This window comes from Perca fluviatilis, chromosome 14, assembly GCF_010015445.1.
Source record: "Perca fluviatilis chromosome 14, GENO_Pfluv_1.0, whole genome shotgun sequence".
Taxonomy (NCBI): Eukaryota; Metazoa; Chordata; class Actinopteri; order Perciformes; family Percidae; genus Perca; species Perca fluviatilis.
Window position 1 is genome coordinate 5,709,488 of NC_053125.1, and position 26,542 is coordinate 5,736,029.

Genomic DNA, 26,542 nt, shown 5'->3' on the forward strand with positions numbered 1-26,542 from the left:
GTATGACGAAACAAGTCGTGAAATAGTATGTCGCCTGAGTTAGAGTACTATGGGTGCCTGGTTACCTCACCTGGTAGAGCAGGCGCACCTATATAGAGGTTTACTCCTCGATGCAGCGGCCGTGGGTTCGACTCTGACCTGCTGCCCTTTGTTGCATGTCAAGGGGGCTCTCTCTCCCCTTTCATGTCTGAGCTGTCCTGTAGAAATAAAATGTAACTTTAAAAAGTCATAGTATTGTATGTCGAAAAAAAGTCTAAGTAAAGTATGTCAAAAAAAGTCATAATATAGTATGACGAAAATAGTAATAAAAAAATCATAATTCCTTGGTCATACTATATGGTCATACTATAGTATGACCAATATATATTACTATTCATAGTATAGTAAAAGTGATAAAAAGTCACAGTTAGCATATCGAGAAAAGTTATGATGAAAAAAGTCAAGTATAGTAATAAAAAAGAAAAGAAAAAAGGAGCACACCTGGTAGTGCGTACGCTCGATTAACAGAGGCTCAGCCCTTGCCGCAGTGGCCGCTGGTTCAATTCCGACCTGCTGTATGTCATTGCCCCTCTCATAGTATACTATGTCGAAAAAAGTTGTACTTATATTATGTGTGATTAAAAGTGATAAAAAAGTCTTAGTATAGTATGTCGATAACAGTCATAGTGTAGTATGTTCAAAAACGTAATAAAAAAAAGACAGTAAAGTATGTTGAAAAAAAGTTGTAGTAAAATTAAATAATATAATATAATAATATAATATAATAAAGTCTGGAAGAACATGCAAAACCTCCACACAAAAAGTCTAAGTCCTGCAATACACACCCATAATAAACCTAGAAAAAGCATGAAGGAAGCACTAAACTTAAACAGTGATAACACAAAAACTGTAAAAGACCTCAAAAAGTGGAATCATTTCTTATTGCTGAAGGTATTTGTGAATAGTTTAAAGTTTGAATGACGTCTGTAGGTGAAAGCATGTCGGAGGAGTAACGTTTCGAAGTGGAAGAAGCCTGAAGAGGGTTTGTCGATTGCTCCACTGACTTTCAATGTTGAAAGAAAAAAAGCTTAATATTTTATAAGTATAAATGGTAGAAAAAAGTTGAATACAAGCTGTATCAGCATTCACACAGGCCATTAGATGGTAAAGCTTTTAAGCACACATTGATTTTCTTTTTTTTTGTAACAAAATTAAAAAGCCAAGCATAAAAGAGCTGCTGTGAATTTAGTAAAATTATACATTATTTAGGTATCGGCGTGTTAAATGAGAATTTTGAAACTATTCATATTTGTCACCCGGCCCTGTCTGTATTCATACACAGGAACATGACTTTGACCTGCTTAGTGATCCATCTTGTACATAAAATGCTGGTTGGAAAATGACATGTCATCGTCTAAAATATGTACGCCTCGGAAAAAGGTCAGCAAAAGTGAAGAGTATAGGTAAATAGTTTTAATTCATACAAAAAAAATGCAGCGCACGGATCCACGTTGAAGTGGACCGCTGTATTTTAATAGAGGCTCTTTAGTGGGGAGTGTCTGTCATACATCTATCTACATGTGATTTAATGAAACAGATTTGTAGAGATGTTCATGTTTGCCTCCACTTTCTAATCAGACTACTTTCTATCACTGGATATGAAAACCACGACACAATCATATTATTTTAAAAGACATCTCCTTGGTCCAGTCACTTTTTTGTGTGTGTGTGTGTCTGATTTTCAGTCCGATTTAATCGGAATTGTCTGTTTTCTTTGCATGTCAGCAAACCGTTTTAGAGGCTTCCTTTCTACAAAGTTAGGGAAAATAACCCTTAAGTGAAATCCTAAGGGAAAGTGGATTTGGCAGCTGGTCGCTGCTGGCTCTGTGTCACTCATCTTTATTAGTTTGGTATGAAGAAGTGTATAAAACATGAAAGAAGAAGACATTTTGTTTCTTAAAAATTGGGCTTTTATTAAAAGTCAGCGTAACAGTCAATAGCCAAACATATCTCTGTCAGTCCTTACAGACCAATATTTGATTAAAATAAAAAAAATAAAAATCAATGTGTTCTCATTGGTTACAAGAAAAGTATAAAAAGGTACAAAAACCGTTCCTAAGTGAAGATGGTGATGAAGAGGAGTGTGTGTCTGACGGCAGCAGCACACATCATACTGGCAACACAGAGAAGAACTACCAGTAATGATGTGCTGCTACAGCCTAACACACTGATACAAGTTATGACAAATTCATTTAAACTTTTTTTTTTTTTTTACAATATCATGTTGTTGATGACCATAAATGATTTATATATTTGTAACTGACAAACATCTAAAATAATCTTATGACCAAAAATATACAAAGTGCACCATCACTTTTGTTTGGGCTGCACAGTTTTTCAGCATTTCATCTGGATTATTCATCAGCCAGTGTTTATTTAACAGGCTGTTTGTGTGGAAATGTGTGAAGAGATGAAGTAGAAGTGTAACTTTGGGTGATGATGACTGAAGGGAACGTTTACAGAGACGCCACTCACGGTGACGGCGTGGTCGTCTTTGACATATCCACCTGCTGAAAGAAACCACAAATAAAAACAACACTTGCTCAGTGAGTGCAGAGACTTGGCGCCGGTGTGGTTTGGTTTAGTTATATTCAGGACAATTCTATTACCACGTAGAAAAGATAAACTCCTCGGATAAATAAATCAGCATCAGAAAATCTGAATACTCTACGACCTGTCTGCTCTATTTAATAAAGGGGCCATGAGCCAATCAGAGCAGAGTATAGATGACACTGTGTAAGCATATTTGGTAATGCATCATTTATATGAAGATGAGGTTCAGGCCAGGAGAGGTATTGTGATATATATTTTTTAACATATAGAATATTACAGTATTTTCATTATGTTTCTGCAGCAGTTATTAGTCTGTGCTTCCATTTAGCAGGCATGACAATTTAATACTGCATTACATTACTTACAATTCACAACTTTTCGAATGCAAAAGAATGCAATTCACAACTTTTATTCTGAATGCCAGATACATGTTGCAATTTCCCCCCTGAGCCATGCTTGCAGTTTATTAATAATCCATGCACACACACATTCCCACACCGACTTCTTTTCTACCACACGAGCCCTGGCAGGCTCCGTTGTAATTCACAAGAAACAGGAACAGAAAGATGCACTTCTTGTACTACAAATTGTTATTTTAATAAACTTGACCTTGGTTTATGGAGGGGGGGGGACACAGTTATTTAATAAGAAGGTCTCCCTGCTGTTAGCCATTATGTAACGTACAGTAGGAGCTTTAACATTTTATTCCAGTCACTAATTACACCACTCAAACCCCTGACACAAATCCTTTGCTTTTACACTCAACGGCTTATTAGTGAGCTGAAAAAAGAGGTCTTATTTTGTTTGTCATTTTTACTTTATGATATTGACAGCGCTGTACAAAAATGCCCCACCCTACAAAGTCATTCAGTCAATTATCTCATTCAATCTACCTCATTCTCCTTTAGTTTTAAAATCGGCCAATCAGTTGCAATTTGGTGTTGTTTCCAACACAAATTCACTCTTTCAAAATTTTTCACAAATCATGTTTAATTCCCTTGATACGGGTGTGGCCATTTGCCTTATTCTGTTTTGTTTTCCCTAAAACTAAGGGTTAGGGATACTGTCATTTATGGACAGTTCCTATAGAAGTGGGAACAGGTGAGCAGACCTTGTTAGGACAGTGTTTGTCACAGTGTGGTGGATAAAGGATCACAGGTTGGCTAACACACACCAAAACGGAAACACACTCTCTGGATTTGTTAAAAAAAAATCAGTTATCAGTATATAATTACTTTCTCACATGTTTTTTCTACAATTGCCTTTTTTTTTTTTTTTTTAAATAATCCTTATGGTCATACAGACTTTGGATGAAACTCTGCTGCTGTGCCATACACAGGCCTGCACTGAACTCATGTGCCAGTGGACAGTGATGCAGATGAAGCTGCTCACACACACACACACACACACACACACACACACACACACACACACACACACACACACACACACACACACACACACACACACACACACACACACACACACACACACACAGGAAAGAGGACATGTATCACCTCTGATCTTTTCGAATGGTAACAGGAGTCAGTGCAGTCAGACGTGGGAGCTGTTCGCTGTCCGCCGTGTTGGTGGGAATCCCGGAGCTCGCGGTGGCAGCACATCATGACTTGGAGTGATTCAGCTCATATCTGCAAAACATGATGTGCTGCTAGAGCGCACCCTGGATACGGAGACCAGGAGTCCATCACACTGACTGGCTCGCACTGCACACACTCGGGGGGTGGGGGACACACACACCAGTTTAGATAGACCTTATTGATCCCAAATTGGGAAATTTCAGTGCTACAGCAGCAAATATAAGACACACAGCCCCAGACAGAATATACAAGAAAAAATAAATAGGATGGAATACAAGAACAACTACTCTAAAAAATATACACAGGAATGAATGTACAAACGTATACACAAGTGGCGAATAAAACTGTACAACCTACCTTATAAATAATAATAATAAATGTAGTATTTATAAAGATGTAAGTAACACCCAACAACACCCAAAGACACAACAGGGAAATTCATGTCATGTTTTTTTTTTGTTCATTTAGGTACCTATTAATTCATCTGTTTAATTTTCGTAAAACATGCCTTAATATCCTAATTAACATGTATAAGACATGCATAATAGCTGCACATGGATTAAAACAGAGATCTCTTTCAGCAGCCCACTTCAGCCAAATGTGTTACAATCCAAACGAAAATTACTATTAATACTAATTATTCTGAAGATCAACATGTACACAGTGGGGTGTGAATGTTCTGTATCATTTGGAAGGGAAATCTAACACAAACAAAATGGTTGAAGAGGACAAAATGGAGGAAGAGGAAGAAAAAAAAGAAGGAAGGACTAGAAGTGAAGAGTACATGAGACACACTGCTTATCTGCTTCAAGAATCACTGCAGAAAAATGGATTCAAATCTGCATTCATGTTCAGAACTATAAGAAAACTGGATTTGTACATTTGTGGAATAACATGTTGTATATATATTTGCGCTTTTTCTTTAGTGTAGAAAACCCTTTTTGGTGGACATGAACCTGCTCATGTATTTTTCCAGACCCATTTCACATATTAAAAAAGAATCCTGTTATGCTACTTTTGTTAAGATACTCTTATTTAGACAGGAGACAGACGGCAAACAAGACAAATTAAGTACCACAGAAAGTTCTACAAATGAAATATAATTGTGCCTGTGATAAACCAGAGGACAGTGAAGCAGACACCAGAACACCAGAATGAAATAGTAGAAACAGAAAGTCTCTCCATCTTTGCTTCAAACACTGATACCTATCTACACATGGAAGTTTTTCTTATCTTATCGCCACACTGCAACAATACATCTTAACATCTCATCTAAATCGTTTTAAACACGTTCTTAAAAAAAAGCTACAATTGATTAGATTGACGGAGCCGCTTATAAGAAGGTTCTAGTCAAGTGGCATGTCTCTTCATACTTGTGCCTCTATCTGATTTCAAGATACAATAACCCCAAATTAAAGAAAGAATAAAAAAGTGGACCAGATGGAGTTTTGGAAAGGATCCAGAGGGAAGGCGATCAGCTGAGCAGCATCTTACCTGCAGAGGCTCACTGATACACTGTTAGTGGGAGCATTACAAAGGACTGTTTATTGGTCCAGTTTAGAGGCGCAGCATCCCTACACACAGCCTGTTCCTTCACTTCACGGGTTTTCCATCCTGAATCTGCAGCTCAGTCTATCATGTGTCATAAGTGGTGCTGGAGAAGAAGAAAACAAGTGCTAGGGTTTTATTTAAGAACATGCAAAAAAAAAAAAAAAAAAAAAAAAAAAGACAGTAACTTATTTCCACACTGCCAATACAGAAAGCCACAGCTGCAGCTAACTGTTATTATTTTATACAGCCATCGCCTGATTACTGATTAACCAATTGCTCTATAAAATGTCAAGAATTCAATCTTTAAATTGCTTATTTATTTTAAAGTTATTCGATTAGCATGATATAAAACAGAGAAAAAGCAGCACAACCTCACACTGGGTTTGGACCAAAATAAAATGATCTAAATGAACAAAAGGTACAGGGAACCCCCCCCCCCCCTCGTCATATGATGGGAATGTACAAGTGCTGTTTGTTGTGAAGCAAAGTGATTCCATCACCTGAGCAGCCATCTTTATGCCACATAACCAACCAGCCCCGAGCCATGACAGCAGACTGAACAACTTAAACAAGGTTCTGATAGGAGACTCAGTGACTAGATGAACACATTAACATCGTCATCAAAGCCAAACGTGTTCAGTTCTGGTACACAGGTGTAAACACACTGTCTTTAAAATGTAATTTTATATGGCAATATTGATAAATATTGTGTTCTAGTATTTTCTTTTTTTTCTTCTGGAAAATCAATTGAGGAATTGTTAATGACTAAAATACCCAGAGGACTGAGTCTGTTATTGGCCAATCTAGTGAATGAAATACTAGAGAAATCAAGTCACTTCATTACAATAATTACAATGTATTATAAAAATCCAGGACTATCGTAGATCTGGCCTCACAAATGAGATTTTAAAGGGATAGACACCATTGCATTAACACATTGGTGTGATCGATTTATATATTTGTATGGATGACAAATTTATGTCTCAGGACATCACTATTACAAGCTACAGACAAGGCTACGACAAAACTACAAACACTTACTGATAAAAAGTCAGGTGTTAGAAAATAGTTTAAAATGCTCTTCATGATTTTCAGAGTCTATGAGTATATGTCTTCAAAATGTATGTTTTGGCCAACAGTACAAACCCAAAGATATGTTTGACATTTTTGCTTGATAAATGATTTCAATGAATAAGTGATCAAAATTGTTAACGATATATATAATCTATTGTTTTGACAATCCGTTCATGAATTCATCATTTCAACAGTGAACTACAATGTAAATGGCATATAAGTGCAAACTTTTAGTTGTGCTGCATTGGGCTACAACTAACACTTTTTTAAATTATTTTTTATTGTCAATTAATCTGCAGATTTCTTTTTGTCTCTAAAATGTCAGAAAATAATGAAGAATGCACACTCAAGTTCCCAAAGTCCAGAGTGAGTGATGTTTTTTAAAAATTTGCTTCAGATGAATTTTCTGTCAATCGACTAATCATTTAATTGACCATTGTTTCTACACAAAAATGTATGAAATACGTTAGATACTGAAACTGCAAGCCAAAGGTTGTGCTGTCACTTTGTAACTGTAAAGCTGAAAGAAAGTTTGAGTGCAGGATACAGGAGGGAATCAAGGCCTGTAAGCACCACACCCGACTGTGTACTTAAGATTTTGACTTTCAGAAAAGTTGGATTTAAGTGGTAAAAATGATCATGTACATCAAACGATCTGCCACTAATTAAATATTAGAAATTCAAATACACTTTTAAAAAAAATCTAATGCGTAATTTAGAAGGTGGGGCAACATTTAAGACAAATATGCACATGATGAAGTGGAAAAAGCAGAAGTGTAACTGGTGCTGAGGCTTCAGGACTGCTCACGTCAAGCCCTTTCAAGCCATACGAGCACACAGTCCATCAGAAAGAGCTCGGCTGATGGAAGCTGATTGGATTTGAAACAAGAGGTCATGTCAGCAGGGAGAGCAGCGACAGACACGCATTAGATTCAGACCCAAACTTCCAGCCTCATTCAAAGAAGAAAAAAAAACAACAACATGAAACAGCGAGAGAGAGAGGTAGACAGAGAAGGGGGGTGAGGGACTGAGAGAAGGGGAAAAAAAAAACAAGCACAACTAAAATTGTAGTGAAGGGAAAGGAAGGAGAAAGAAGCAACGCAGAGCTGAGAAAAGCTCCCCTCTGTGGCCTGCTGCTCTCTCCTTTCACAGCCACAGAGGCCATTTTAAATGCTTCAGAGAAAAAAGAGATGAACTTACCGTCTGCTGCTGAGATCACAAACCAAATGATGGAAGGACTAACTAGCCCTGACTACTGCCTTACTAACAACACTGGTAGTTGCATGAACACAAGTCCCTGTCTCTCCTCTGGATGCTCTTACCAAAAAGGCCAGGGACACGAACCAGGCACAAACTAGTCCTCAGTTATAACTAGTCCTCAAAAAAATAATAAAAAATAATAATTAAAAAATACACACACACACACACACACATGCTCAAACACAGACATACACGTGCTACATTAAGGCTACAGGATGACAAAGATATTGAAATAAAAATGAAACCAGGAAAAACGGCAGGCCTAAAAAACGTCACTACAACACACACACACACACACACACACACACACACACAAACACACATGCTCCATACAAACACATATCAATGGGAATATACCCAGTCTACTATAGTGACAGGGAGAGAGCAGAAAAAAGGCCTGTTGGGGGTTTCTGGTTGCTCCTGCTTCTGTTCCTAGTAAGGGGGGGGGGGGTGTCAGGAGGGGGGGTTGGGTGGGTGGGTGGGGGGTTTTCTGGTCCCAGTCCCAAAAATTGGGGCCCCAAAACCTGAGTGTCCCCCCCTCATCCTTCCTTCCTGGCCCTCCTAGCTATGTGAGTGTGTGTGTCCCAGTCCTCCTCAGTGCTGCCTGCTGCCTCGCTGGAGCCCCAGCTACGCACACTGACACACTGAGGAGGCTCAGTAGGCATAAAAACCTACAGGGCTGCAGCCTTTTTCCCTGGCCATCACTTTCTACAATACAAATTGACATTTTAGGGGGCGCCGAAAAATCTGAAAAAAAATCTGGTCGCCCATGCGGGTGTGTAGGAGACAGGTGTGAAAGGAGGGGTCTGACGGAGCTACCGTTTGCGAGTAAAAAATTAATTTGTGGGAGGTGAGGGGGCTGCTGCGCTGCCGAGCCGAGCGCCGAGCCAAGCTGCGCAGCTGTCAGACGGAAAGAAAAAGACTGAGGAGACAGGGTGGGAGGAGAGGGAGGGAAATAAAATGAAGAAAGTGTGGCTCTGAGAGGAAGCTCTCTACGCTCGGTTTAAAGCAGCCTGCTTTCATGGGTAAAGTTGCAAAAATGAAAAACCACAACGCAACGACACGAGGGAAGTGAGTGCAACAGGCCGACTTTCGCACACCGAGACACAGAATAGAAAGGGCCACACGGAGACACAGGTGGACTGGCAATAATGCAGCAATATGCTGTTAATTGCACTGACGACCCTCAGACTGCTGAAAGTGCTGCTCTCAAACTACACTGTTTTACCAGGAGGACACAGAGGCCCTGCCCACCCCCTTTCTGTTACGTGTGCACGCACACACACACACACACACACACACACACACACACACACACACACACACACACACACACACACACACACACACACGCACGCGCGCACACACACACACACACACACACACACACACACACACACACACACACACACACACACACACACACACACAAATCGTAGTGCACATAAAAAAAGGCTCTGGTCTAAGTGGGTGAGTTCTTACTTAAAAAAAAAAAAAGAAAATCCTCAGCCATACACAAAATTGACTGAATTCTCCAGCATTACTCAGTTTAACACTAGTTATCATAGCGGAGGCCCCTAACTACAGAGCATTCTGATTTTACCCTGAATTCATTCACTAGAAATCATCTCACTTACACAGTGAATAATAATGACCACCCGGCTCCGGGCTAACACCATCCCATCATTCCAGGGTGATAACAATGCAAAGCATGGCATTAAAACTGTCGAGTTCTACACATGGTTTCTTTACATGTCTGTTTGGAACCGCCCGAACTTTGACGGTAGATTTGCAATCGACTAATCTTAAAGTGCCACCTAAAAGTTCTAAATGAATGGTCCGATTCTCAGCTAATTCATCTTTTAAATCAAATAATTCCTGATTTGATTCTGCAGTTTTATTGAGGTAAAGTTCTTGTGTGTCTGTATGTGTTTAGATCACATTAAGGACTGATGAAGTGAAATTGAAGGCCCATTTTGTCAAGTAAAAAAGAAAGACGGTTTCAGTAGAAAAACAGGTGTTTACTCAACAAAGTAAGTCATGAGGTCATATCATTTGGGATATCTGTATCAAAAAGCAGGCATTGACAGTGATATCATGATCAATGATCAAAGAATTTCAATTTCAATACCAAGCTTTGGTTTTGTGCAGCATCGACGTTTAATCTGCCCATTTTTTTTTTATTTTAAAAACGTATTTGCTGCTTTATTTTCACTGTAAACTGAATATCTTTGGCTTTTTGACAGTCAGACAAAACAAGCAACCTGAAAACATCACCTTGGGTTATGGGAAACTGGGATGGGATTTTTTTCACATTTTATAGACCACATTAATTTTCTCTATTTTCTTTTTATTTAATTGATAATAAAAAATATCAGTGGTTTCTGCCCTAAACTGCTCAATAGATGTCTTCCTTTTAAATAATAAAAAAAAGAGAGGTACATTTATACTATAATGTAATTTTATGTTTAGTTAACATCCTAACATGTGGGTAAACCGATGGCACATTTAAGTTGATCAATATATCTTAATGTAATGTAAAAAAGGCAAATTCATATTATGGATTGTTTCTGTGAAACTAGAGTCCTAGACTATCTGGATGCTAAATTTCCCTCTCAACTCTCTATAGTCTCATATTTAGGGCAGACAGATCTTCTGAATCTAGTAAAAGAATTACAAGAATCCTCTCAATCAGTCCTTTTGTTTTTAATTCATTTATAGTTATACTCTGTATCACCTCTTCGAATTTGATGTATGCAGCACTGAAATAAATAGGCAGTTAGTCAGTTGACAGGAAATAGACAGATGCTAATTTTGAAAATGTCCAGATTGCAGTTTGGGGATTTTGGGATTGTGATGGGGATTGTCAGATAAATTAAGCTATTTGAAGAGTTCCCTTTTTGGCTACTGTAACTTGTGATGGGCAATACTTTCTGCCTTTTTGTTGATGAAATCTATTAAATAGTAGTAATACAGATAATTAACATATGCAGCCCTTAAAGACATTTCACTTTACTTTTATGCGAGCACCTGTCAACTGCATTTATCTCAGAGTAAGTGCACATTCTCAGATATACAGTACCTTATAATAAGACAGGTTCAGTGGATTACTTGACTTACTTCTCATTAGATAATTCACAAAAAAAGGGTTAAACAATAAAGCCTAAACTCATATTTTAAATTATTGCAAGACAGACAGAATAAATTATATGATTATCTACACCCAACTCAAATGTGTGGCTGAAATGGTTGTATTTGTAGAGTTTATCCAATAGTACATCTGCATATTAGATGCTAACAATCAGTCTTGGCTTAATTATTGCTGCGCAGTGGGAGGGAGCTGGAGAAATATGTGGACTGCTTAATGCATTCGAACATCAGAGTCCCAGGCACATATTACTCAGCAGAAATACTATTTCTCCTATTTAATGCATATGAAAAGATTTTGGCAGTCTTCTGCATTGTATCCATGGTTAGGCTTGTCATTATTGTACATTATGGCATGGGTTAAGTCGTGATAGTGAAGTTAAACTATGCTATTACTCTTTTATATGTTGCTGGAAAATTCCACGCCATCTCTTTATGAGGCTCACAACATTTTTGTAACGTTATTGACTCAGTGTGGGTCTTTTAAAAACTAATTTATGAAAGAGGATGTTTCAGCTAGTTAGTAGAACACTTGTAAACTGTAGTGCCAAATTTACATTTAACGTTATTATATGGTAATGAATAATAACAAAGACGCTTAGTGTGGGTTATTAGATACATTGTCAGCAGGACCCAAGTCATGAACTTATATTTGGTTAACTGCACCTGTAACTGGGGAACCACGACAGTGCGCTAACACTGTAAACGTTAATGGCAGGTTGACAGACACGGAGAGCCTTCGGTAAACTGCTGAGTCAGGGTTCCTACTAAAGTTTAACCGACGAGTCCGGTTTTTTCTTCTAAATCTTAACTGAAATAAAATAGTTTTGCCTCAGAGTTCAGTGTGAAGCAGACGTAGCTGTTTCGTTTAAATGCGGTTAAAGTGTAATTTAGCGTATTTAAAAGCGCATTTAGTCGGAGTGAACGGCCGGAGTGGGCTGGGGTCTTTAGGGAGGGGGCTGTGACTGGGGGAGTGTCCGCTTCCTCAACTTACTCAGTTATCTCCTAAAACTATTTTGTACAGAAATATAAAACAATTCCTCTCATATCAATGTTAGCCCATATATTCAAACTCGGCTTCGAATTTTCTTTTTTTTTAAACCGACCAGCCTCAATGTAGAAACGGATAAAGACTCAGCTGTCCGACAAAAGACCAACGTAAAGCTTTGTTTGTAATGCGCCACAGCCTTTGTTTTAAACAGCAGTTCATTATAGCCTGCTAAGCAGGAGGTTACACAACGGCTTTGCTGTACAGCACCAAATTAACTCAGAAGCAGTTCGCTAGAACTAGGCTATAAGAAGCCACACATGTATATTACCTAACCATACATACTAGCAAAAGATAAGAAACTGAATATCCAACCTAAAATAAAAAAAAATAATATACAAAATATTGAATTACTGAATTGCTTACCTTCCGAATAAAAAACCGTCCAAACTGTCCAAAAGCGAAATGGTGTTAAGATATTCCTCGCCTTACAGTAATTATGATAAAGAGAAAATAAGTAATGTGTAAATGTATTTGAAGCCGGACTCTCATTCTGTGTCAGTGGAGGATTTGAAAGTGGCGCCAACCGCTCTGCTCCTCAGCTCCCCACACAACCGTCACACACACACAAAAAATAAATAGAAATTCAAACGCGCGCGCAGCAATATTTCACGCGTAGCAAAATGTGCCTATCGAACAGCACAATCGATCCCTGTCGTTACTTTTTAATAATATCGCTCCTGTGATTTTTATTTATTTTTTATGTTAAATTAAAATAACCGTCACAGGCTTTTCTAGGCCGCGGTGCAGCACGGGAGATTGTGCAAGGCGGTTGTGTTTTGAATTTCTAACCGGTCTGGGAAGAGGAGGGCAGTGTCTCCCCCTTGTGTGTGTGTGTGTGTGTTTGTTACTGCCAGTGTGTGCTTAGTTACATTTGAAGATTACATTTTAAGGATATAGAATGTATCTAACCTCTCCTTTGTAAGTGGTAACCAAAGATTGCAGGGCCCAATTGCAGCCAATATTTCAGAAACACAGATACCATGAGACTTTTTATAAAATTTTTGACTATGCAGCAGTTGCAGCTGTTGTTTTATTTGATCCTCATAAAGTGCCTAATGTCCTATTTTTCACACAGCCTAGGCTACATGTAACAAAGTAAAAAAGAAACCGATAAGGATGTGAAGAAAGAAGGCATCTAGGTTGACGTTTACAATGTAACAATGTAAATGTTCTTCTAAATGTGACCCCTCAACATGATGATAGCAGGCCCACATGTAGTGCTCTTATTTGTTGCAAAATATTTCCAAACCTGATTTCTGTTAAAAATTTAAATTGACACATAGTAACAGGTTTCTGAATCTGCCACATTGGCCAAAATACTTGGAACATGACCTTTGCACTGTCCTCAAATAATAATGATATGCACAATCAGATTGACACATCTGAGCAGACAGAATAACAGGAAAACTCAGGTTAACACTTCATTTCGAACCCAATGAATTACAGATACATGCATAATGCATTACACTGCATGCATAATTTATTATAATAGTTGCCCTGAACCTTCATTACGCATTATAATATAACAGTCATTATAAGTGGTGGATGGTGCATGACACATAGATGTAAAAACAATACAACAATATCATATATCATAAATGACTGAACTAAATGACTGAACCATACTCTAAACATAAACAATGATAGTGCCTGGTAAATGTAATGCAAGTCTAGTCTCTTGCTGTATTTTAAAGCAACACTATGTAACTTTTCCCGCTTCGGCCCCCCTACAGATTGGAAACAGAATTGTCCATCACATTACATCGTCCAGTTCATTCGAACTACAGATCCGCTACCCGATCTGGCAAGCTTGCATAATGTAATGTGATGGACAATTCGTCTTCCAACCTGTAGGGGGACCGAAGCGGGAAAAGTTACCTAGTGTTGCTTTTATATCTTGTATTGGGACCATAGACTGTATAATATTAATGGACAACGCATCCGTTTCAGCAGAGTGCTGCAAATGCGGAAGTGCCTTAAACCTGCATTCTATCTGAATTCCAGCAGGGGGAGACACGTGCAGTTGCAAAAAGAGGTCGGTTTCTGTAGAAGTCTATGAGAAAGTGACCCACTTCTCACTTGATTTATTACCTCAGTAAACATTTTCATAATGAGTTTATGGTCTCAATCGCTAGTTTTAAGTCTTCTGCAACACAGAATGATGTTCATTTTTTGAATTATGGTCTCATTGATTTTAAAATCGGCGATAAAGCAGGGCGTGTTTTAGGGCGTGGCTATGATGTGATTGCCAGTGAAAGTGTGTAACGTAACGTAGAGTGTAAGGGCACCTCCCTCACTCCTCCCTCTCGTCTAAAATCGTCACAATACTACACTATACAATGTACTTTATACCAGTGATTCCTAACCAGGGGAAGTTGTACCCCAGGGGGGTACTTCTTCTAGTGCCAAGGGGTACTTGAATGTTGTGGAGCAGCTCAACTACTGTGAACAAATAGAAATGATGATTTGATTAAAGGAATATACTGTATCAGCAGTAACTCCTTGACACAGTAATTTTAAACAGGTAGCTAAAAGTAATGAATACAAACATTGTAGAAATGAATAGCTAAGTATTGCATAAGTGGCTGAAATGGTTAGCTATACAGTATTGACTAAACAGTCCAAATAATACTATACCAGAGAATTCTTGTGTATTTTACATGAAGCTGACTATAATCGTGTACTTTAAGTGCATGAAGCAGAGAATATAAAGTACAGTATGTGCAAACAGTCCAAATAGTTATGAAAAAAGCAATGAATAAATGGTAGAAATAAATAGCTAAAAGTATTGCATAAGCAGCTGAAATAGTTAGCTAAAACTACTGACTAAACAGTTAATATAGTTAGCTAAAAGTATTGCATTAGCAGCTGAAATAGTTAGCTAAAACTACTGACTAAACAGCTGAAATAGTTAGCTTAAACTACTGACTAAACAGCTGAAATAGTTAGCTTAAAGTATTGCATTTGCAGCTAAAATAGTTAGCTTAAACTACTGACTAAATTAAAATAGTTAGCAAGTAATGGATACACAGTTGAAAAATTCAGTTTTACTCCCAAGTAGTAGTATTGCTGACAAAATCAACCCAAATACTGACAGTTCAGATGTATGAAAAAAAATAACAATATCCACTTTTATAAACATGAATAGTGTTATACATTTGGAACACATTGGGAATTGATGAAGGGGTAGGCCTACGTGAGTTGATCTGACAGGGCTGTGGTGGTACCTCAGACCAAAAAGGGTGGGAACCACTGTTCTATACTACAGTATAGAACTACCATCTATTACCAATTTCTTGTTAATAATTCAGCTAACTGTAAATACGCCTGCACTTTCATAGGTTGGGGCTTAAGGACACGTTGCTCAGTCAAGCGTTTCTAATACATTTTAAAGCAGGATTTGTAAACCCGTAAAATCTAAATCCTGAGGGATTCTCTGGTTGTCTGTGGACAAGTATGTAATTAACATAATACAGCCCATTAGAAAGTATCTTGACATTGTTTCTTTTCTAGTTTAGTAGTAGTTTGCTTCTTTGGCACCATGTAAAATGTATGCCTACCTTATGCACATTATGCAATCTGCCCCAGTAACATTTTTGGATATGAACCACCAGATGGTGCCAAGAAAACATTCAGAATTAATCAATGATCTAAATAGTTCCAGTAAGAGAATAATGATCTTGAGCAGTTTTAGTGCAGCATATACATGCATAGTACGCATTCCTGTAGCTGGTTGTGTGTGTGCAGAGAACAAGCTAGAAAGTTCTTGAGGGGCATTTCATATTAACTTTGGGTCCCGAAACTCTCCTATAAGCATTATAAATTCAATGTTTGGTTTGAGGTGTCAGTTCAAAAGTGGTTCAGTGGCTACATTTGTATCATCTTCTTTTCAGTTGTGATTGAAAATGGATTCAGACCTCTGCCTTGTACTTCCCATGTTCATGTAGGTTTCCTCTGGGAACTCAGATGTTCCTCAGACATCCAGATGAAGTAGTTTGGAGACTTGGTGTTTGCTGCAATCCTTTCATCTAGAGCCACCAACAGGTAACATTTCCATTTGTCCAACACTTCAGTTTAAGTCAAAGCAAGATTTATTTAAGTGCATTGTCACACTAAAATGTATCATATTTCCTAAACAACAATATTATAATAAGTACTTACACTGTAAGATGCATTCATAGTTCATTAAAAGAAAAATAAGAGCATGTAGAATAAGAGAGTGATACAGTAATAACAACAAAAATGTTAACAGTGTTAATGATACATTTGTTAAAACAATGATACCAATGTTAGAACAACAGTTAAAGCTACAGTGCGTAGTTTCTGTCTCCCCCATGAGGAATTCTATGTAATGACATCAAAACTGTCGGCACATACACCTGATACATCCAATTCCTTGATCGCGGACCACCCCCACCCCTCCTCCACACAGTTGCTAGTAGCCAAGGAGGACACGGAGGAATAAACAAACATGACGGACTCTTCAGAAGAGGTCATTATCTTTGCTGGATTTTCTGCGCGCGAAAGTCGCCGGACGACACAATCTTCTGAACATAGTCATACTGACAAATCCAGAGAGAGCTGTGTGGAGCTGATAGTCTTATTTAGCTTTGTAGCAACTCATTTGGCAATGGCTCGAATGTAACGGATGTTCATTAATATAAATAAGTTATGCCTTAAAGGTTTAAGCAGGATGAGGGTTACAAACATGTCATGAACCAGCCAAATAGAATGCTGTGGGCTATACATTTTTGGGGGGTTTTGAGCATAGACAGTATAAAATATGAACATCTCTGTGACGTCACACATTCTGAAGAGTCAACATGAAGCTCAAAGTTGATGGCTCCTGGTGGCTCCGTCCGTGAACTTTGCAGTGCCTGGCATCGGCTAATTAAAAAAATGGGCAAAGAGGTGGAGTGCGGATGGAGCTGAGGCGACCGGATGAAGCTACTCAATCTATACTTGCCTCCTGTGACGGCACACCCTTAATTATGCAGAACTTTAATCCTTAAACTTTTACAGTTGTCATGAAGAGGGAACTTAGCTAAAGTGTTTGTGGATTGACTCCATTTTGGAGCCAGCCTCAAGTGGCCACTCAATGAACTGCAGTTTTTGGCTCTTCCATATTGGATTTATTGTCCAGCACTGGAGGTTGCAGCTTGGTTTTGAGTCTGGCCTTAAAGGGAAACTTCATCCACCGCGTCATCCGACAAATTTCGGCAGACCTCCGCTGCACCGCGGGGAACTCCTGGAGCCACAGAGGGAAGCCAAACATCATCCCACGCTAAGATGACACATTGCTGGTTTAAAATCATATCCCTTTAAAGTGCTCATATTATGCTTTTTGGCTTTTCCCCTTTACTTTATTGTGTTATATATCTTTTTTGTGCATGTTATAGGTTTACAAAGTGAAAAAGCCCAAAGTCCACCCCAAAGGGACTTACCATCTCCAACAGAAAACAATGTTCACAAACTGCTCCAAACAGCTCTGTTGTAGTCCAGCCTTTACTTCAGAGACAAACGTGCGTCACTTTGTAACACATGTTATAATGCTCGCCTAGCTGCTAGCGTGGCACGCTCTCATACTCTGCTTCTGACTGGCTAGTAGTCCTTACCTAGGTACTGTCAGGGCACGCCCTCATACTCTGCTTCTGACTGGCTAGTAGTCCTTACCTAGATACTGTCAGGGCATGCCCTCATACTCTGCTTCTGACTGGCTAGTAGTCCTTACCTAGGTACTGTCAGGGCACGCTCTCATACTCTGCTTCTGACTGGCTAGTAGTCCTTACCTGGGTACTGCGCACATGCGACTCCCAACAAAGATGGGATAGAAGTGAGATGCCTCACTCTGTAGCTAAAACGGAGCGCTCAACACACAGGGTTAAACGAGGAGCTGCAGCAATGTGTAGTACAACAACAATAGTGTTTTTTTTTTTAAATTAAACGATATAAACCTATTCTAATATAACTTCTAAATACAATTATGAACCTGAAAATGAGCATTATATGAGCACTTTAAAGATTTCTAAGGAAGGAGCTTTAGTAAGGTTACGACTGTGGAATAGGCTCTCAAATGGGATAACTTTTCATGCATTCTGAAAAGCCATACAGACAACAAAGAGTATGGAGTGGTTTATACGGTGTAATGAGTTCTGAGAGGCATCAAGGCGCTTGCCAGGGTGAGTATTTTGGCGTTTGCTCTGACACTGTCAGTGGTGCTATATCATGGTTGCCATGATGAGATCAAATGTTCCGGTTAGGGTTTGGATTCTAGCAGCAGTGTTGTGGCTTTTGACAGATGACTGGGAAAGGCTAGACAAGAGAAAATTACTAAAAAACAGCTTGCAAGAAATGAATGCATACATTATAATTAAATTATCTGATCAATAAAGAAAGAAAGATGGATTCTGGCTATGTTGCAGAGGTGGTCAAAAACTTGACAGTAGCTAAGGGTTCAAACAAAGTGTGGTCTAACAGGCAAAAGTGTTTGACATTTTTTCGAACGGCCACATTTGAAGATGGGGTAAAAAGCCTGTTATCGTAGAGAGGGGCAAGATATGATGAATGGTTCAATGGAGATAACAGAGCACACTTTCAGGCAGTGTCCCTTTGAAGGAATTCATGGTGTTGCACTCGTTTGTAGACACAAAAAGTAACCACACACCTGGCCAATCACTGTGTAAGTTGGTGTGAATGTATGATTGTCGCTTAAAATTTACAAGAATTGTTGTGAGATGCTTTTACATACGGTATCAATATCATATTAGTGGGGTGTCATATTGCTATGAATAACCCCATTTTATAGCATTTTATTTTGCCATCTCAGAGGTTCTCCAAATAAAGGGGAGGGTATTTATTTTCAAGGCGACAGTAACTGCACCAGCACACTGTCAACAGAGTATTCACAAAACACTTACATGTGGAATGTCACACCACAAATACAATGTAGCTTGCTCAACACTTTAACAGCAATTGGCAAGTCTGCAAAGACGGAAAAGTATGCAAGGTTGTTTTTTTCATCCTTCACAGAACTACTTCAGGCATTTGTTGTGTACGTATACAACAGAGTGCAACACCACGAATGCTTTCATGGAGAGAAGTCTGAAAGTGTGCGCCGATATTCCCATTTGACTGATCATTGTTCCTTGTTCCTCTCTATGACTTTTCTAGTGCAGCCATTCGGAGAAGGTAGAAACACTTTTATCTTTAGACGTGTTTGAATGGCACATCGTACGAACAACTTCTTCTTTCAAACATTGCCGGGCTTTGAAAAGAAATCAGTGATCCCTAAGTAGCCCGTTTACTCTGAAACACATTTTAAATATACACCCTGTAAAACCAAATTACAGATAATCACCATAATGAGGTGTCACATTTGCATTCATGTTTACCCCCCAGGATAACTTGTACAAGTATGACTTAGGCACATACAATTAGAAATTAAAGGCATATAAGGTTTCTTTTCTGGGTCTTCTTTAATCATTGCTTTTGCTACAGTGCTCATTCTATATATTATATATATATTTTTCCAGTAAAAGTCAACCTACAGTGCATCTAAAATTCTTTCTTTCATTCCTCATGAAAACATTCATTCAACTATATATCTGATTTTTGCTCTGTTCATGTATGACGGACTGTTGTGAAATGCTTTAGTCTCCTTATTGTCATTTCTGTCTCCCAGCCCTCTCTCCTCTGCATCCTCTCCTTTTCCCATCATCCTCAGTGGCAATAGAAGCCCACCATGTTGTTGGGTGGTGGTGCTTACCGCCTGGCAGCAGTGAGCTCCCCCCTTGTCTTTAGTCAAGAAGTAAAGGAGGGCGTTGAGCCATGCGTTGAACGACGCCAAAGGCCTCGTGATCTTATAGCACATGGAGACCATGGTCATAGTGTGACAGGGGACTCCCTTGGTCACTTTCAGCAGGAGGAAGATGGTTCTAGTAACATGAAAGGGGAAGAAACACAGCACAAAGAGAAGGGTGATGGTGATGATGGTCTTGATAGATTTACGTCTGCGATTGGCATAAGGCGAATGGGCACCAAGGAAAATGGATATCCCTTCATCTCTTTCCAGTGTCCTCGACAGTCCATTGCTTCCTCTTGCAACTATTCCGGGGCTATTTCTCTCTCTTCTCTCTGTTCCTCCATGTCGTCCCTCTCCTCGACCTCTGGATGAGGGCTGAGAATGCAGAGTCCTAAATATGGTCAGAACAACGTGAGAGTAACACCAAGCAATTATGGAAAAAGGCACAAAAAAGCCCAGCAAATGGAGTATGATGCCATAGGGTATATAATTTGGAAATTCCTTATCTATGGCATCGTCCCAACAGTTCTGGTACTCCGTGATGACCCCTCCCGTGTTACCATAGCTGGCATTACCATTTATTGATGATACCTCATGGATTGGGTTGTCAATGCTGCTTGCATTGCCGCCAAGCCCTCCCAATCTTGTTACATGACCAGTCTGAGCAAACCGGAAGATAGGGCAGGTCAAAGCAAACACTACAATCCAAACCAGGACACAAGTGCTCTTGACAGCCTTCTTGGTCTCAAGTGTGATGACTTTCATTGGGTGGCAGATACCGAGGTACCTGTGGACAGAGATGCAGGTGAGGAAGAAGATGGAGCAGTAGAGGTTAAAGTAGAAGAGAAAACGGACCAGGCGGCACATGAAGTCCCCAAAGACCCAGCGGTCATGCATAATGTAACTAGCCACAAGGAATGGCAGTGACAGGCCATACATAAAGTCTGTAGAGGCTAGGTTCACCATGTAGATCAGTGAAGCATTCCAGCGTTTGGTCTGGCGGAAGGAACGGTAGAGGATGATGGCGTTCAGGGAGATGCTGAAGAGGAACGTGAAAGAGTAACAGATGGGGAGGAAGATGTACTTGTAGGACTCGTCTATGCTGCAAGATGGAGGTGGAGTGGTGGTGGTGGGGGAGCTAAGTAAGTCATGGAGTACTGAGACACTGATGTTGGGAGGAACTCCACCTGTGGATGACATTGTGATGGATGAAGGGATTTTCATGTGATGGAGAAGTTCAACAAGGCTGTGGCTTGTACATTTGGGGTTCTGTCAAGCTTCTTCTCTGTCATCCTTATACTCTATCGTTTAATGTTAGTTTTGCATGATCCTGTACAGTAGATTCTCAGATGATGTCACATGGTCAGATCCATGAGCGGGTGTTCACCTAGAGATAAAGAGATAAAATAGTCATTTCTCTGTACTTATTTAGGATATCACTTCAACTGATAGACTATGTCTCAGCTCAACAGTACAATCAGCAGTATTTTACTGTTTCTTTGCACAAAATAACCATATCAGTGGTTGCTTTTCATTGGTTTTGATGATTCAGCTTACACCTGGTTCAAATTGTCGAGTTAAGTTTTTACCGATGTGAAACCATCTATAAATAAAGTCTATAAATGATTGATTTATGCTGATGATACCATTGTGTATGCCATCGGGTCTAATACAAACCAACCAGGCCTTCTCCAGGTTACAGTCTGCTTATGATGACCCCCAGACCTCTAATTTAACCCTCCTGTTATCCTCAAATTTACTAACATCTGTTATCCTTGGGGTCAATTTGACCCCAGGATTTTAAACCTCCAAAAAAATGTTGGTAATTAAAAACTTTTACCAAATGTTTATGTTGATAGCCTAAACTGGCAACTAGAAAATGTTGACAGTACCCCCCCCCCAACACACACACACACACACACACACACACATCCAGAATACCTATTACGTGACTATTGAAACATATGAAAATCACTACAAAATCTCCTTGATTCAACTTAAATTGAAAAGAAATGCACATATGAAGCAATATGAAGCAAAAAAAATGATGTCAAGCACTTTTTTAGGGATGTTAAACATTGAATGGGGTCAAATTGACCCCAAGGATAACAGGAGGGTTAAACCTTGCTGTAACCTACATAGGTTTTAGAGTGGATTGTAATGATCACCTATTAGCTTTAAAGATTCCTCATACCAATTCTGAACCGGGAAAGGCTGGTTTCTGATGTTACGCAAATTACTTTCAAATGAACAGCAAAAAAATTTGTAATTGTAATTTGTTCTTAGGTCTCTCATGTAAAAGAGATCTCAATGACATTGACCAGTACTTTGGTTCGTGACCATCAGCTTTGGCTGTGCTTTGCATACAGTGCTATGTAGCTAACGTTGTTACGAATGCTTAACATGCTAAACTAAGATAGCGGACGTGGTACATATTACTACATAAACATCAGCATGTCAACACTGTAAGTATGCCAGAATGCTGATGTTAGCATTTAGCTCAGAGTATAACCTCTGTCCTCTTGAAGAAACATTTTGTTTTCTTGGCTCACATTAAAGGGCAGGAATGGAAAGAAGTAGTGCCTCCCACTCCCCCCCCCCTCACCTTTGAGTGTTTACTAGAGCCTTTGCACAATCTGTTTGACCTCCTGTTGTATGCTGCTGATTCGTAGTGCTTGTTTGCCTTCCTGTGTACAAGGGTATGCTGCTGATTCAGTCCCTTCTCACCCCATTAACTCAGCAATAAGTAACCACACTTCCCCTAGGTGTATCCATGCACCCTTCTGTACATTGGTCTTGCTCTCACTCCATTGGTACTATGACTCATCGGTGCTTTCTTCGCAATCCTAAACATTTTTTTTATGTCCCATATAGATGGGCTACAGCATTATCAAAGTCAACACAAGTAGACAGGATTCAGTCAGGCGATGCTTTAGCTCTCAGTTGAAAGCCTCACTGTCAGCTGTAGTCCTGCGTATTAGGCCGGTGCAACCGTGTGTTTGTGTAATGTTAAGTGAGCCATCCGCAGGTTATACCACCACCTCACTTCAGAGTTCAACTAAATAAGGGTAATAGGTCAGCCAGTAACGTGACATATTAACAGTACGACTCAAATAAGATGTAAAAGGTCTACGGTCTGTAACCTAAACGTGATCTTACAACCTTTTGTTTGTTTTAAGTTGAATGATTCGGACTTGAAAAACAAGAATACAGCATGACATTTTAGACCTGCTTTTTGGCGTGTAACTGTTAATGCTAAACGAAACAACCTCCTTTTAATGTAGTAAACCTTTCAGACAACCATTTGCATCAGGAAGTGTTCCCCTTTTAACTACAAATGCGGACTATTTTTGAAGGCATGATACAAACTTAGTTTTTTTGGATGTTTAGCAGACGCTTCAAAAAGTTGCTCAAGTTGCGTAACTCGTTGCAGTGAACATCAAGTCTGCTTCAGTATCAGTGTTACATTATCATATGCAGTGGTGGAAGAAGTATTCAGATTCTTTACTTACATAAAAGTATACCACATTGTAAAAAATACTCTATAAAGTAAAATAAATAAAAGTCCTGCATTGAAAATGTTACTTAAGTAAAAGTATGTCTAATCATTTCAGCTGTACTTGTAGGCCGTTATATTGTTGGATAGTTTAATTTATAATAAAACATCGTATTTTATAAACTGCATGTGTTTTGTGTGCAGAAATCTTAATGTGTAAAGTAACTAAACTGTAACAGATGAATGTAGTGGAGTAAAAAGTATAATATGTAGCGGAGTAGAAGTAGAAAGTGGCACTAAAAGTAAAGACTCAAGTAAACTACAAGTACTTTAAATGTGGACTTAAGTACAGTACTTGAATAAATGTACTTACTTACATTACACCAGGGATCATATGATAATGAAGTCAAAATGGAGATTGAAAAGTTGCACTGCATTACCTCATAATGACAATGTTACTTTGACAAACTTGAATGTGCACTTGATGTTCACTGTGAGGGATTACGTACCTCAAGCAACGTTTCAAGAGTCTGCTAATAGATTTTTGCACTGTAGAAAAATGAATGGAAGCCAATAGATGAAAAAATCTATTGGCTACCATTCATTTTTGCAAAAGCATGTTTTAGCCCATTTACTAATAACAAATTAACAAATAACGCATCCATTACATTACAGCTAACCATTTAGCAAACAACGGTGCACTGTTTTAGACATGTAAATACATATTTTTCCTAACATTCCAGGCCTCCATTGGCTACCATTCTTTTTTTATACATTGGGAAAATGTGTTCGGAGAGTGCAGCAATAAGACTAGGCTCTGCTGTGAGAGCACAGATTTTCCTTACAGCATGAATGTGTGAATTTGACAAATAGCGAACTTAAATAGACTGATAGCAGTCAGGTTCAACGGATATACATTGCTGGGATAAAGCCTGACATCTGGCACCGGCTATCGAAGTTCAGTGATAGGACGGTTGTGATTGGTTTAAAAAAAAAAAAAATACAAACAAGCCAAAGTGCTTGTCTCCCTATCCCAGAATAGATAAGTGGTGTAGCCAGACCATATTGCAGCACTGACACAGCGCTGTGGAGATAGGACAGGCTATCAGAGACTAGGCTGAAAGACACTGCTTTAGGTTTTTGTCTGGCTTGAATAAAAGTCTTTTGAATACAATTATGCATCACTATGCCGTAACAATTGTTCCTTTCGCCATGCCGCTCTGCTGTCACAGTGATATTTTCCCCAGTGTGAGGCCTTTGTGATGCACATACTCCCATTAGATTAGAAACCTGGTTACATTTGTAAGCTTGCAGGAGATATCTATGAAACTGGGTTTCAATACATGAGATGTTGTAGATATGATAGAACCTTATTGTTAAAATCAAGTCTTAAATTCAGGTTTGAGACATTTCTGTGATTTCTAGGGTCGGACATTTGTAAAAACAAACAAACCTTTTTAAAAGGACATACAGACACGTTTTTTTTTATTAACAAAATGTCACAATTACTGGTTAGCTAAAGCTCCTATCACTGGGTGTGCACATTATTCTTCTCTGGACTGCATGGAGGCCAAAGCAAAAGAGCTTGTTTTTTCCAGGAGCAGCTAATAGTTTCTGAGAAAACCCACTCCAGCCTAATGTATCATCTGCCTCTGAATTCATATTCAATCTCATTAAGAAATGTTCCAGGGAAGGTTTTTAAATGTAATTACAGTTAGTTACTAATCTTGAACTGATGTTTAAAAAAACCCCCGGTTTTACCGCTTTAGAAACACTCTGGAGCCAAAATATCCCCTGTAAAGTCTTGAGAGACGCATTAGGAGTTTTAGTGTTTGTGTATCAAACTCATAAATACCTGCATCACTGCAATCTGCTGTCAGACAAAGAGCTTACCTGTGCCAGCGATGACTTTTACTCCATATGGCTCCCGTTCTGTCGCCCATCGGAATAATCACGAGAAACTACAAAATCATCCGAAAGTCTTTCGCTTGCTATCTCGGCAGCTTCAAAATACACCTTATTTCCTGGATACTTAAGAAGCTCAGGAGACATCAGGAGACATCAGCAGGAATCAGCGTCACAGCAGTTTGGGGGGATCAGTGAACTTGACAGTTGGACCGCCTCAGCTTTTACCTTTTTCTGCTGCTTCTCTGAACAGTCCGAGCAGTTTCTATGGCAATGCAGTCCCTCCCTCTGTCCCTCACTGTGTGTCATCCAATTCTTCTTCCCCACTTCACCTGTGTGTGTGTGTGTGTGTGTGTGTGTGCATGTGCGTGTGTCCGACTCCCTCTCTTCTCACCTGTTGAGCTGAGCTGGATGTTTTGCAACTGCGCCTGATCTCCCTGAGAACACACAGACAGATGAATGGATCCCATCAATACGTGTGCATTTATGTACATCTGAGGCACTTTATTCAGCCCCTGTACACAGTGATCCTATTTATAGCCTTGTTTGGTTTTGGTGCCCAATAGCGACCCCAAATTGCCAACTTTCCTCCCAATTAAACATAATCTACACCGTAGCCCAAGTTAGCGAAACATAACCTAAACTCTTCCCCTAAAATCTATATTCGGTTCTAATTAAATTCCTTTTAACGGCACTCATTTTTTTAAATGCGCGATAAACATGCGTTTTGTGATTTGACCCTCGGTCCGCTCCGTAGTTTTGGAAATCAGGAAGTGATGCACTGTTGCCAACTTGAACTAAAAATGCAAAATGCAAAAAAATAAAAGAATCTTATAAAAGCAAATTAGCGATTTAGTGACTTATTCAGACTATCAGGGAAATAGTGAAATATAATCAAATGTTTTTCTATTGTAATCCATTCCCCTACATGCAGTCCATTAAGAAGTACTATAGATCAAGTAAAGTACATTCATAACAGATAGTGTGCGATTAATCGCGAGTTAACTATGGACAATCATGCAATTAAATATCTTAATTGATTGACAGCCCTAATATATATATATATA

The 26,542-nt window shown here is 39.1% G+C and overlaps 1 protein-coding gene across 1 annotated transcript; it reads right to left on the reverse strand.

Moving 5' to 3' along the window:
• Positions 1–18,148: 18,148 nt before the first annotated feature.
• si:dkey-6n21.13 (P2Y purinoceptor 3) lies at positions 18,149–25,695 on the reverse strand. The gene is made up of 2 exons (XM_039823385.1): positions 25,464–25,695; positions 18,149–21,461 (listed from the first exon to the last, which is right to left on the reverse strand). Exon 2 carries the CDS (start codon positions 21,296–21,298, stop codon positions 19,862–19,864), a length of 1,437 nt encoding a protein of 478 aa, XP_039679319.1. The 5' UTR covers positions 21,299–21,461; positions 25,464–25,695; the 3' UTR covers positions 18,149–19,861.
• Positions 25,696–26,542: the final 847 nt, after the last annotated feature.